The sequence below is a fragment of the Osmia lignaria genome, chromosome 2 (assembly GCF_051020975.1).
Source record: "Osmia lignaria lignaria isolate PbOS001 chromosome 2, iyOsmLign1, whole genome shotgun sequence".
Classification (NCBI taxonomy): Eukaryota; Metazoa; Arthropoda; class Insecta; order Hymenoptera; family Megachilidae; genus Osmia; species Osmia lignaria.
Window position 1 is genome coordinate 4,431,288 of NC_135033.1, and position 13,825 is coordinate 4,445,112.

General features: G+C 38.1%; 3 protein-coding genes and 1 long non-coding RNA gene across 5 annotated transcripts; 2 read left to right on the plus strand and 2 right to left on the minus strand.

Moving 5' to 3' along the window:
- Positions 1 to 1,061: 1,061 nt before the first annotated feature.
- nmdyn-D7 (nucleoside diphosphate kinase homolog 7) lies at positions 1,062 to 2,945 on the minus strand. Its single transcript, XM_034327669.2, has 9 exons — positions 2,701 to 2,945; positions 2,462 to 2,628; positions 2,241 to 2,399; positions 1,959 to 2,166; positions 1,780 to 1,900; positions 1,579 to 1,703; positions 1,402 to 1,515; positions 1,238 to 1,345; positions 1,062 to 1,171 (listed from the first exon to the last, which is right to left on the minus strand). Exons 1-9 carry the CDS (start codon positions 2,815 to 2,817, stop codon positions 1,136 to 1,138), a joined length of 1,155 nt encoding a protein of 384 aa, XP_034183560.1. The 5' UTR covers positions 2,818 to 2,945; the 3' UTR covers positions 1,062 to 1,135.
- A 1,586-nt stretch (positions 2,946 to 4,531) lies between these two features.
- On the plus strand, positions 4,532 to 6,018 carry LOC117605879 (uncharacterized). The gene is made up of 5 exons (XM_034327670.2): positions 4,532 to 4,667; positions 4,776 to 4,860; positions 4,939 to 5,150; positions 5,217 to 5,558; positions 5,648 to 6,018. The coding sequence occupies exons 1-5, from the start codon at positions 4,548 to 4,550 to the stop codon at positions 5,987 to 5,989; spliced, it is 1,101 nt and encodes a 366-aa protein (XP_034183561.2). The 5' UTR covers positions 4,532 to 4,547; the 3' UTR covers positions 5,990 to 6,018.
- A 42-nt stretch (positions 6,019 to 6,060) lies between these two features.
- On the minus strand, positions 6,061 to 6,738 carry LOC117605880 (ninjurin-A). The gene has a single exon (XM_076689332.1). The coding sequence runs from the start codon at positions 6,736 to 6,738 to the stop codon at positions 6,061 to 6,063; it is 678 nt and encodes a 225-aa protein (XP_076545447.1).
- Positions 6,739 to 8,596: 1,858 nt separating this feature from the next.
- On the plus strand, positions 8,597 to 9,491 carry LOC117605810 (uncharacterized). Of its 2 annotated transcripts, XR_013062450.1 has the most exons (3): positions 8,597 to 8,842; positions 8,895 to 9,054; positions 9,374 to 9,491. It is a non-coding gene; the product is annotated as an uncharacterized LOC117605810 (long non-coding RNA). The 2 variants fall into 2 exon arrangements; XR_013062446.1 differs by lacking the exon at positions 9,374 to 9,491 and having other exon boundaries at positions 8,895 to 9,343.
- Positions 9,492 to 13,825: the final 4,334 nt, after the last annotated feature.

Sequence of the window (13,825 nt, forward strand, 5' to 3'; positions counted from 1 at the left end):
ATTATTAGCGACTGTATTAAGAATTACAGGTACATTAGGGATATAGGGTAGGGAGCTGTATTAATATTGCTATGGTACAAATAATGTGAAATGGCAAATAGAAAGCTTGAGATTTGAAAATTTGAAAATTAATTATTACTATTCTTAATAATTAGAGCTTTAATACGTCCCATAAAAAATGCCCAATTTCACTGTGGCGTTCAACGTGTTAATGATCCCATTGCATCCTAGTGCTTACAATTAGTATGTTTAACTTCTGATCGCAACAGGTATCTTCAATTCGTGACACACGTCATTATGCCGTTATTGAATATACCGTGTAACGAATTCGAAATTCATGCTTTCCCATTAATACTAACCGATTACGCGGGATTAGGTTATAGCATGATTTTATCCTTCTTCTTCGATACCTCAAGCATAGACCTTCCCTTCTATACTAATTTACAAAAATTAAACACGATGAGTCATTAAGAGGAACGTAAACTAATTAGAGAATTTTAGTTATACCTTATCGGTACTTTCGAATAATCATCCGTGTAAACTTACCCACGATGCAGAGTTACTTTATTTCTTTCTAAATGAGATACGTACATCTGTTTATTTCCTAAGAACGATGAACCGTATCGTTTTTATCTTATCGACTAATTTAAATATACTGAGAAATTGAGAAGAATTGGTCTCCTTTTTTTTCAGTGCCAGCAATCTTTCAACAATCTTCTGGAAGGGTGGTAATAGATGATGAATGGTTGCGTGTGATAATTTAGTCATCATTAATTTCACTGCATAAATTAAGCAACAATTTCACTACCACATGCCTCAAGTTCAAGCTTTCATTGAATTAATCGTATCGTTTCATTTATAGCGCTCTTAATTGATGAGCCTACAATCTTATCTGGCTGTAGTAATCATTTCAAACGAACGCGTGAAAATTATGTACATAAGCAATAACAAGCGCGAGATGTAGAAAAACTCATAAACGAGTGATCGACCTTTTTCATAATCTAAGCAAGTCGACGAACTTTTATAATATTGTGATTAAGTATAGTTAAATGAAGAAGGATAATTGAAAAACAAAGACATCTGTTTAAGCATTCTTTATTGTAAAAAAGTAGTATAAATTACATGCTCTTGAAATTCAATTGCTGTCAAGAATTTTGAAAAAGTACTCCACCTAAATAAAATCAATAAACAGTGATAAATCTTAAGATATACAATTACATTTGAATTGATAGTTTACCTCTAGTATTCCATCTTCTGGTAAATCAGAACAGTGTATAGCATTTTGTACTTTGGTTTTTCCATACTTTGCGCGAAGAGTATCTGGTCTCACTTGTCTTGCAATATCCTATAAAAAATAGTAACATAAATACGATAACAAGTGAAAAAGTCTATGATACTTACCGGATCCATAGGGCCGCATAGTTTCCTAAATTCTCCGTGAACATCGTACTTTTCATCTTGATGCTTTATTTCCATAACGATGCACGGTCCTGACTGCAGTTCTCCTACCATAGCCTACAAACAGAATTGCTACTCCTATTCAGAAAACGAACGTATACATATAATTATTTAATATACCGCGTAATCAGGAAGTACTCCTTTGTAAACTTCTAAAAATTCCTCTGCATCAAATGGATTCACACAGAATTGTTGTATAGCCGAAACGATATAACCAGCCTTCTGAATATCATCAATGATATCTCCTGTATTAATAAACATACTATGTTAATGTTAACTGGTAATGTAGCTGATATTATATTAAAGTATATTTCCATGTACCAGTTAGTTTAGCTTGAACAGCGTGTGGTTTAATGATACAACAAGTACAATTCTGTAATGTTGCTGTATTAGGTGGTCCCTTTTCTGTGCTTTTTGGACCAGGAAAGAAAAATTGCAGTTCCTGAAAAAGAAAATTATATCACAGTCTTGATATAAACAATAGAAACAGTGATACATACTTTTGCTGCAGCTGCTTCATTTTCAGAACCATGTACAGCATTGTGAATTGTATCTTTTCCATAACATGCTCTGATAGAAGAGGGAGCCGTTAAGCGTGCTCCATCGCTATCCTCTGGCCCTATTACTTCTTTCCAACGTGCAACTGCATTTTCCCCTAATAATTCTAAAGTCACAATAGGACCCGAACTGAGATGATTTACAACATACCTGATTAAGAGTTTTAAAATCATAATTTTATATTGGAAATTTAAAGATGTACAAAATGTTACTTTATATCTCACGCTATATTAGTATTAACTTGATCTTTGAACACTTCTGTTGCCTCTTCTTTAGTTAACTTAATCATCTTAATGTTTGCAATATGAAAATTGCAAGAAATTATACGTTTTAATATCTCTCCCAGTTTATCAATAACATTTGGTTTCAACATAGCAAATGTTCTGAAATTAATAACTCGTGATTCACTGAAATTTCTTTAAAAGAATAAAAAGTAATGACTAACTTTTGAGTTTTTGTTTGCAATTTTGTCCTTGTAACGCAATCCGCGTAATCTGTTATTCTTATATTTCGTGAAAATATTGTTACGGTAGCACCTACGTAAAAATCCTTTGCTTCTATCCCCTCGCATTGTGTTCTTCTTAAAAATGTTTTTCTAGCTTTTGTATCGAACTAAGAGGTACAAATATTAAATAAAACATTCATGTATAGAACTATAAACATGATAAAGTATCTATAACCTACCAATTCGACTGTATTGTCATATGGATAATAATAAAGGTAAAACTTTTTTAAAATCGCAGCTATTTTGTCGTACCATTCTGCCTCAAAGATATACTTTTCATTATGATCCACTGACATTATTTCAATCAAATTTATTTGAGATTCGGCCTATCAATGAAACATTTGATGTGTTTTTTGTCAAAATGTATACCGCAGTTCACCAGAGTCCATAACTACGAAAAGACCAATTTTCGTTCTTCGCGCATCTCTAGTGCGCATCTTCGCCCTGATTGGCGATACTCCCAAACGAAGTGGAAAGCGATTAGCAGAGAGCTCGCTGCATTCCCTCACCATCTTCCAACCTGCGCGTCGCAGTTATGAACTCCGGTGAACTGCGGTATAGGATTGTATGAAATTAGATGTCAAAACCATTTAACAATATAATATAAAAAAAGATGTTTCTATTATTGAAATTCCTCATATATCTACTTAGTTCCTATCAGGTTCTCTAAAGTTTAGAGTTTTATTGTATACAATTCACAAAATAAGAATGTATTATACCCTCGAGCACGCTTAGCATCCCCCCAGAGAAAATGGCGATCTAAACCAGCGATTGTAAATTAAAGAATTTGTTTGTAGTTTATTTATTTTTCAAGATTTTATTTATTTAATGCTTTACATTTTTTCCTATGTATTGGAGGTCGTAAAATCATTTGGCGGCTTTGGAAATGCCCAAAACTTGCTTATTTCGTCAAAAACGGACTAAGTTTCAAAAACAGGGGCGCTAGCGCCAGCTATCGGGAAACCGCGGAAACTAGTCGACGAACGGGTTCCTCGACTTACCGACAGATAGCGATGGTTTTCCCATCCGCAAACAGGTGGGGTTTCAGAAACTGTGAGCACCGACAAGATAATTATTGTGCTGTGACAAACCTAAACACCGACGAGATACAGTATCTCGTCGATGTCTAAATCATCTCGTTGGTGGTAGTATAAGTTTTTTTCGGCGGTAAAATGGGTAATATCACTATTCTACATTATCCATCATTCCTATTTACCGATCGTACCCCAGGCCCACTGGGCCCACTTGGCGTACCGAACTTTAACACAGGGGATGGCAGTCTTTAACAGTATCTCGTCGGTGACTATGGATTCATAAACAGGGACCGTTCGTTCGCGACCGACGTCAAGCCCCGCTTTCGTAGCCGACGCTGCCGACCCTAAGCCCGCGCGCTATAAGCACTCGGATTGGTCAGTGTTTTTGCTTAATAATTCAAAAACTTTTCCCTTTTCGCAAAGGAAAAAGTTGTTCAGAATCACCCCAGCTACCACCCCTTCACAGGGTGAAAATGAGTTCTGGGACACCCAGTATAAGAAGGAAGTGCTGCATTCTGACCTGAGCGAGGATAAAAGTGCAGTGATTATCGCCAGCGTAATTACGGTTGTGCGTCTCAACAAGGAAATCGGCAGGTAACTGTATTCATTGCTAACAGCCTATAAATAGTCACTGCCACTTGTTAATACTATGTAGCAAGTTTTCTTTATTTTTGAAAAGCTCGAAGTAGCAGTTAACCGGTTCTGTGATTCAAACAATACCATTTTGGAGAACAATAAAAGGCATTTAGTGCACCGTGAGTGCAAAATGTATAGAATTATACTGAAAGGTTTATATTATACAACATGATTGGAGAAGTTTTCAAGCAATTTACTAAGAAAGTACTTTTTTATCAAAACTGAATTCGTTTCGAGACTAAATCGAACTTTGTAATATTTTAATTAGGTAGAAAAAATGCGCACTGAATCAGCTGAAATCACCACGCGCGAGATAACTACATATGTTACAATAGCTACATTTAAATTCTGAAGAAATGTCCGATATCAAAAGCGTTTTATCACTATTATGTCAGCATTTAAATTCATCGATCAATGTCGTAATGAAACCTGAATATTTTAGATTGACAAAATTTAATGGTACAGCCGAAAATATCGTGAGTGTCGTGCGCAGTATCGTATAACCTTTACGTAATGTTTGGCACGCAACATTCGTAAAATGACGAATTTTAACTCGATGATTTGTTCTTTTTTTTATTCTCTAGACCGAGGAATTCTGGAAAACATTAAATACTTTAAGTTATCATGCCGTGAGAGAAAAGCAAATCGAAATTGATTTTCACCAGTATGGTAAATTTCATTAATACTTCATTCCAAATTGTTTCTCATAATGGCCTTTGTTCACAAGTTCAGTTTCTTTTTATATAGGTATTATTTGGGGAACAAAATTGTATTTTGCATATTTACAGTATCCAGCCATAGAGTTTTATGCTTTAAACAGAGACAGTAAAAATAACAGACAATTATTATTAGCATTCGCATGGCTTCTTGGAACACAAAATGTTCTAAATGTTATTATTAGAATAAATTTATCCAATAGTGTACTGGGAAGAGAGTGTGCATATCCAAATAACTCAAAAGTAATTAGCCAAGCATAAAATAAATTAGACTATAATATGAGAAGTACTAGATTATTTATGTTTTAGAAAAAAGAAACAGAGTGCAATATACCAGAGTCATTGATTGCACAAATAAATAATGTATTATACTTAAATGGTAAAGTAAATTACAATCTAAAAGAGATATCTGAGTTAATTTCTGAAAAAGCTAAGCTAATAAGCAAAGCTCATGCTGCAAGTATTAATGTCAGTGGTTTACCACATCTCAGTGTATCAGAATCAGCATTAATAAAACGTATATCAACAATTAATAAGAAGGCACCTTCTAATGAGGATAAAAGATATTTAAAGAATTTAAACATTATTGGTGGTTTGTTAGATACACACATGAAATGGTTAAAGAAAGAACACATGTTTTTTGAATGGATGGTAAATAATAAAAGTGTGATTTTATTCTTACATATCAAAAACTAATCATATTGCAAAAAATAATTAAGCGATGATAATAAAAATTGCAGGTGACCGTAGTTGAAGAACACAATAAATCTCTAACTTCCAGTTTAGATGACATTAATTGGAATGAAATTTCAAAATTCATTTCTTTATTACATTATATAACACAGGAAAGATTTGAAAGCTCATCTTCCAAAAATGAATCTGAGGCTTCTCAAACTTCTCCTTCTACATGTGTATCACGTTTATTAAAAGTTCAAGACGGTAATAAAGAAATGGAAAATTGGTTAACAGAAATTTCTGCTGAAGTAAACAAAGATATGGAAGATCTGTCTAAGAGAAAGGAAGAACTGTCTACGGAATTAAAAGATATTTTGAAATCAATACCTTCTTCCATTCAAGTTTGATTTGTATAAAAAAATAAAAAAATATAAATCACTTATTATCTTATAACATACTTTCACTAGCAGTCCTTAGATCATGTAGTTGCAACAGTCACTTGATCAATAACACCAAATGATGAGATGAAAACATTCAAAATTGTCACCAGAAATATACCGATTACAGTGTAATTGTTGGCTCTTGCAGCTTTGCACATTTCAGTGTCGTTCTTCACATTATACCTGCTGTTCCAAATCAGTCCTATACCCACAGCAATCTGCAGTAACAAGCTAGCTGCTATCATAACTAGGGATGGATAATAATATGGGTGCCCGCCGTCAGTTTGCAGAACATAGCGCAATTGATTCGCATTGGCCGACAGGAGAGCCAAATCCATCATCCCTTGGGCAAGTGTTTTCTTATGCTGATAGAGATTCACATCAGGTATCGTTGAAACAGGTGGCAGCGGAAAGAATGGATTTCTGCCGCCTGAAATTGGAATCTCCGGTGGTCGTAGATCATTTGGCAAAAGGCCATCATCTACGCCTGGATGATCAAACCCTATTGACGGTCTATCGTCCGGTTCAAGGTCGTCGATCTCAGGTCCGGAAGTTGGCCGTGGATTGTTTGTGTTGTCTGTCTCTAACATAGAATCATAGCGTGGTCTGATCATCGCTTCCAAGTTGTCGGAGGTCAGAGGTTCTGTTACTTCATCAACCACCTCGTCCATGAAGATAATTTCATCGTTCTTATCTTTATCTTTTGGTTCAGTCATTGTTCATTAATTCACAGTTTATTGCACATTCAACTAGTATCCATATGTTTTTAATGTTTTACAGGAAGATTCAGCATGGTTTCTTGCGGTAGATGTTGTTGAACAAAACAACTTTCTTCTGTTTGGCTTGATCCGTGTTTCCCTTGTGATGCGACGAAGAAAAATAAATAAAAAAGTCAAACACGATTACAAGAATCAAAGTTTGCGATTTGGATTATCTACTCTTCTTGAATGCTAACGCGATATACGCGTTGTTTGCAGCATGTATACTTCGCCTTTCTTTTAAACAACGAGCTTACGTACTCGCTTTGAACTGTCGGCGAGTTTAACTGAAACCGATCTGCTTGCCAGCATGCAGATCGATAGAATGCGAGCTCTCATTCATTAAATCGGAACTAGCTGATTCATGACCGTTCTCGTGATGTCATGAAAACGTCACGAATTCTTCAGAATACTGGATTTCCACGTTGCTGTATACGCTCGTGTTAGGGGCTCTGTTGGCCTTAATCAAGCGACTGGCAACACTCTGTTCTTTTATGTGGTTTCAGCTATGCTTATACTGTTTTGCAGCTATTCAAAAATATTTTATGCAGAAAAGCATTCAGATAGTAGAAATTAATAGTTTAGAGTGGAAATATAAATTTCACTTCAGATTCTTCTTTGTTCTATGAAACGTTTATCACGCACGATTCATTGTTTCTTTGTTGTACAACGTACAGGTGATTTAGAATCAAAGAGAAAACAATTAGAGTCCGCGAGTTGCGTGCTACTGCCATGTGCTTGTACCCAGAGCAAGTTTCAAGACGTGCTTTCTGTCAAGGCTTTAAAACCAGTAGAAGGGATATGGCATTGATCCAACGGAGTCTTGCAACATCTTTTATATGATTCTATAAATAATATGCAACAGTTAACATTAAATTAATAAAACAAAGTAGTGTGGATGATTTCAGTAAAAAATGAAGATAAGCTTTTGAAGCCTTTTTATATAACTTCATAATAAATATTCACTTTTTAATAATAAAATACAAAGAAGTTCATGTTAATGAATACTTTCTTGATTTCAGAGAACGGCAATTATATATTGTTTGTTGAAGCTCGTGGACGAATTCCAAGATTAAGTCTTTGCATTAGCACGTTTCCCCTAAAGAATACTGTATTTATTGTACTCGGAAGGAAACTGAAACGGATCAAATTTGTAATCCTGGGTAAAGCGTTATTAAAGAGATTCATTGTCAGTGTATTTTCCCAGCGACGCAACGGTGATTTCCCATTCAAAACACTCTTAGCAATTCCGTTATAGATACACAAATGTATTCATCATTGTATTGTGTAACGATACGGAGAATCGCTAGCTGCAGCAGAAACTTTCCTCCTTCGCAGATTCCTTGAAATTTGTTCGTTTCATTTAGTACCCTCTGATAATAAAACTACCGTACTTATGTTTTAAATTAGCATTTTTTTAAATATTCAAAACGATTAAATTACAGGAAAAAGAATCAAAGCGTTCTCTGATATTTATGAATTGATTTTACAAGAGATAGAATATTGAATGCTCATCATTATCCAATAGAAAAGCTGAAATTATTTGGGACAATTCTATCTTTGTATAGCTATGTAGAAACACATTATGGAACTGTTTCATTGTCAAGCAAACAACGACTTTGATTTAGGAACCAAGGCATTCCTGTAGTGGCGTTCAGGCAAATCCATTTTCTAAACTTTTGAACCTTCGTCCACATCATCAAACTGAACATGAAGAGAGGTGGAATTGAAGATTCAGAAGTGTTGCTCTCACTGCCCAGAAAAGCTGGTCGCTCAGAAAAGCAACGAGTTTCACGAATGTTGTCAACCAAATTATGTTTCTGGAAACATAAAAGTGTCCTCTTTGAGAAAATATGTACCGGAATTTTTTAGTAGAAGAGAAATGGAGAAAAATCTTCCGTTACCCGAGCAGCATCAATTCGCTCGGGCGAAGAGACTTCACGCGGAGAATCTCCAGCATCAGCCTCTACCCGACAAAGTCCACGATTCTGTATTCAAGAACCCCTGCCCAAGACCCTGTCGTCGACTTCCTTCGGGAAGACTCTGTGAATGCTGCGAACAGGTATGTAAAAATGATCGTAAGAACTTGAACAAATGTTATGGACCAATTTTAGGGTGCAAGGAGCCCAAGACGAAAATGGATCTGGCTGGGAGACACCGGTAGATCCTGTCTACGAACCACCTAGACCCAGTCACATCAACGGTTCGGAAGGAGGTTTGGCGCCAGCTATCTTCACACTCGTAGAACACGCGTCTAAATGCTCCACAAATTAGGTTTGTTACAGTACAATAATTATCTCGCCTGTGCTGCTTGGAAAACAATTATATTTTACCTTATAATTGGATTACATTCTTATTGTAATACAATAATACAATTATTGTAATAATCGATACTACATAAATATATGAAAAATAAGAATATTTGGTACGTAACATTCTGAAAAAAATAGAAGAATTGAATAAAAAATAATTCGAAAATTACTGTTATATTTATAAAATAATGATTCTTAAACCAAAAATATCATTTAATTGTTAACAGAGACTCGTCTCTTAGCAGACTGTTAACAGGTGGGCATTTTTCCGTTTTTCACAGGTAGCGAAATAGGCATTTTTAACAGAGAATGACATACTAAGCCTTAGTGCATTCCCTTATTCTGCCATGTGGTGAACAGAGTTGAACGTCCCAAACGTTTGAAAGATCGCGTCCTTGCATACCCCGCGCTGACACTGGCGCACTCGGGGGGAGGGGCTAAGGGGCTCTAACATTCCCCAAAGAAAAAGGAAGGAGAACAACAGAAAATTTTCCAAAATCTGTTCCTAATTAAATTAGTGTTACTGTTTATGTAACATATTAATAACACTGTTTTTTGTATTAAAAATATTTTTATTCGTTCAACTTAGCTCCCTCCAAGAATAAATTCTGAGTGCGTCATTGCCCGCACATACCCCATCATGACCCACCATTTTTTTTAAATGAATATTTATTTACCTTAAAAACACATACTTTACACTTAGAACTAGAGTTCGTCATTTATTAAAAAAATAATTTCCAATGAACTAAAAAGGGTTATTAAGTTACCTACTTTAAAATATTTGACGTCTTAAAAAGTATCTCCGAAAGGTTTGTAAAACGAATTTAACTCGAATCACCGAAGAGATAATAATAGCATCGACCAGATAATATATCAACTCATATCTCATGATACAGTTCAACACCGACACTCGTCGTTTGTAAACTCACTGATTCAGGTTTTGTTTGTTACTGCGGCCGCAATATATTCTAGAGGGCGTAAGAAAACGTCGAATTTTTTCGTAGCCGCAACTGTGAGACAGTGGGAATCATACCGACCACCCAACCCGTGCATTACCATCACCCCACAACACTGTGGCGGCCGATGTCGATAAGGAAGATTAGTCAAGATTATTCTCACCGCCACCTTTGTTGAACTATGTTTATTATTCATTTGTTACATTTAAAAACAAATTGGAATTAATTTTATGAATGTTCATTCTTCCAAAAGCCTTTAAACTCAAAGGACGTGTATATCATTATATTAACAATTTCAAATATATTATTACAATTTAAACGCAATTCATTCAATTTAAATGTGGGATAAGCCCCCATAACACAGGGGACACTAGCGCCACCTATCGGTAAGTCGAGGAGCCCGTTCGTCGACTAGTTTCACCGGTTTCCTGATAGATGGCGATTGTGTTCTTTTTCGAGTCTGTAACTTGTCGAGTAGTTTCCACCATTTTTGCATAGATGGCGCAGAAATCGAGTTTTAAAGGTATTTATGGCGGTCTTTTTAAAATACAGCTTTGTCAAACAATTATCTGAGTATTATTTGCTCTTCTTATCGGCATAATCGAGAAGCTGATTTTTAGCAGCAAACTACTGGTAATTTACCGTAATTTAAAGCGCAAACAAATGAAATCCTGTAAATAAAGCGTATAAAGCGGAAACGGCTATATCCACCAATTAATTCTAAATTTCTAGCGCGATCAATAAAAATGTTGTAACATTGTTGAATTAAAAAGAAAAAATGTACACACAAAGATTGTAGTCATATAAAAAGTGTTAGGAAGCGTTGAAAAAAGATGTGTTGGTTGGTTCGAAGACAAATGGTCGCCGCTTATTTCGCAACATCCCATTATCCTTTCTGGATGAACAATCGATGAAAAAGGGCGAACTGAAACGTGAGAAAACGTGTTCTCTCGCCGGAATCCGGTGACTGAAGTGCTTTAATTAAGAGCATCTCGATTCTCAGGTAGGAGAGACCGTCTCGTCTCGTCTCGTTTCGTCTTCCTTCTTCGAGTTGACTGACAATCAGTATACCGTGGAAGGGAAAGAATACTTAGGAAATCAGCGTTACGAAGTAAAGCCAGCAGAGCGTGAAGGGGGGTCCTACGACACAGGATGTTCTCCTACCTTCCGCGTCGTTCGCACTCCGAGCCCTCCTACCGTAAAATCGTCTATTCGTGGAAAGATACCGACAGTGCCGCTCGAAACAATAGCATAAACCCGTAAATACGTGCGAACTTGGTTCCCCGTACAACTAGAGACCTTAGCTTAGAAAAATTCGTTCTATTCTCCTTTCTAGTTGTAGCAATATAAATACAAGTACAGGTGTTAACGACCGCGCGACACCTTCCTTCTTTTTTTCTTTGATCTTCGTCTAATTAGTAATTATAATAATGCGCCAACTATTATCATGTAGCGTAGACACAACAATTAGCGGTGTATTTAAGCATCAACAATATATCATTAATCCTTCCTGTTTGACTTTTCAGCTCGGCTATATGCGGGTCGTAACGGTACCCACCGTCCAAATTAGCCGTCGCGTCGCGTCGCGTTTGTTCGCTATACTCTAACAAACGCGCTTTTTGTTAATCGGCCGCCTCTTCGTCGCCGAGCGTGACTCTTACACGGACACGGTTTGCTGCTGCCCATTACCGGAAACAGTAAATCGTTTCCTCCTAAATTACGAAGGCGAGAAGCCACGAGCACCTCGATCCCGTGCTATAGATTACTCGGAAGAATCCATTTACCGAGGGAGCTGAGTTTTCCGCTTACGGTTGCTGAGCTGCACCGAGAGAACGGGCCTGGTATCGTCCGTTCGAATCGGCTCCGACCAACGAAACGCGCTCTACGATTAGCCTAATATTCCTCCTTACAATTGTAAATTCCCAGTCTCTTGGCGGCATATCGCAAAGATAGGATCGCGCGTGCTCGTCCACGCTAACGATCGGGGGGGGGGATTCCGACCGGCGTACATTTTGTAAAATTGCTGGCTCGATATTCCGAGAAGGGAACTGACCATGGTATATAAAACGTAAAAAAAAAAAAATTCAGCCTGTAGCGAGGAGAGTGGTTAAGAAAAGAGTGTTCGAAGCACGAGCTATCGAGTGTGGCTACGTGCGCAACCCAACAGATAGAAGCGAAGAACTAGCGCGGGAAAAAAGACTGCTGGTCGGTCGGTCGGTCGGTCGGTCGATCAGAGGAAGAAACAGGCAAAGACGTGGAAAGGAACAATGACTGCTAGCGATAGTGATGGTGGTGGTGGCGTTTATAGGGCCGTATCGTCCGACAGTGGGGTGACTCGAGCTCGTAATTAGTCATAGTGCGATGCGCTAACAGCGGCACTCCGCAACACTGATTGTGAGCTGCGCTGTTCCTGACTTGTTCGGCACTTACCTCGCAAGCTCGGTTAAATCATTCACCGGGTGATTCGAAAGTAGGTTCTGTATTCATTTTAAGCAACGATTAAAAATGTTTAATCAGTTCAATTTATTTATTTTTCCAACATCTCCTGCTACACCAGCGGGGTGCCGAGTTGTTCGCTTGGGACTCAGGTCAAGCCCAGTTTTCGTAGTCGAGGCTGCCGTCCCTGAGCCCCGCGCGCTATGCGCGCTCTGATTGGCCCAGTGTTTTTCCTTAATAATTCAAAAACGAAGCTTCAAACAACATTTTCACAAAGGAAAATGTCGTTCAGAATCACCCCATCTACCACCCCCTTAAAGGATTAACACTCTTTCTGGGACACCCCGTATGTATACCTGCCAATCTGTTCCTTCCGTCAAAAGAGCACCACTTGTAAATCTCCGGCATACTCGCTAAGACTTGTGCAAACTTTAGATAATTCAACGTTTGCGTTGTACATTTTTTCGTCACTCGTTTTTACGACTCTACAACAGATGCTCGCTATAAAACGATCGTGTAGCACGATGAAAAGATTCGCGGCGAATAACGGACCGCGACAGTTGCATCTGCCGCGGACAGAGCGTTGATTTATGCTCATCTTAACTAACGGGTCGTTGGAAATTCCCTAATTGTGCGTCCATATGCATCGTAGAAAGAGGCATACTTGGCCGCTTTTCTTGCGCGACGCCGCGCTTCGCGATCATCCAGTAGACAGGCAGCTGCGGCAAACGGGCAGCGGTAGAAGGCATCAGCACGAAGAAGGGTTGCAACGCGGTAGAATCTGAAAAAGGGAAGGTTGGGATAGCAAGGGAAGGAGAGAGGAAAAGCGGCAGAGCGAAGCCACAGGCGGCCAGCCGTGTCTCCGGCCAACTCGCTCGCTCTGCCAGCTCTCTTACCAATCCTGCCATTTCCACTTCTATGTGTGTTTATGCACCTCCAACCTGGCCCTCCTATCCATCGAGCATGGGCTGGCTCCTCCACTTACGTCTGCCACGCATCACGCGCCATGTGTGTTCTACGTTGTATCAGCGTGGACGCGGTGCGCCGCGACGCGACGCGACGGTACGCTGACCTTTCCTTCCTTGGATAGAAAGCGCGGAAAAATCGCTCCGTCTTGACTTCCTAAAGCTACACGGTACAAATTATCCAAAGGATAATTGATCTGGAAGTTAGCGAAATTGCTCACGCATTGATCCCACGATCAGAATTACAGATGGAAAAACAATATCGATCAAACGAGTATCGCGATTGTCCGCTCGGCAAATCGCTTTTTCTTGGTCAAAATTTCCGATAACATTTGCACATAATTGTGGTTTGATCTGGTGAATAAGGTTTGCGGGT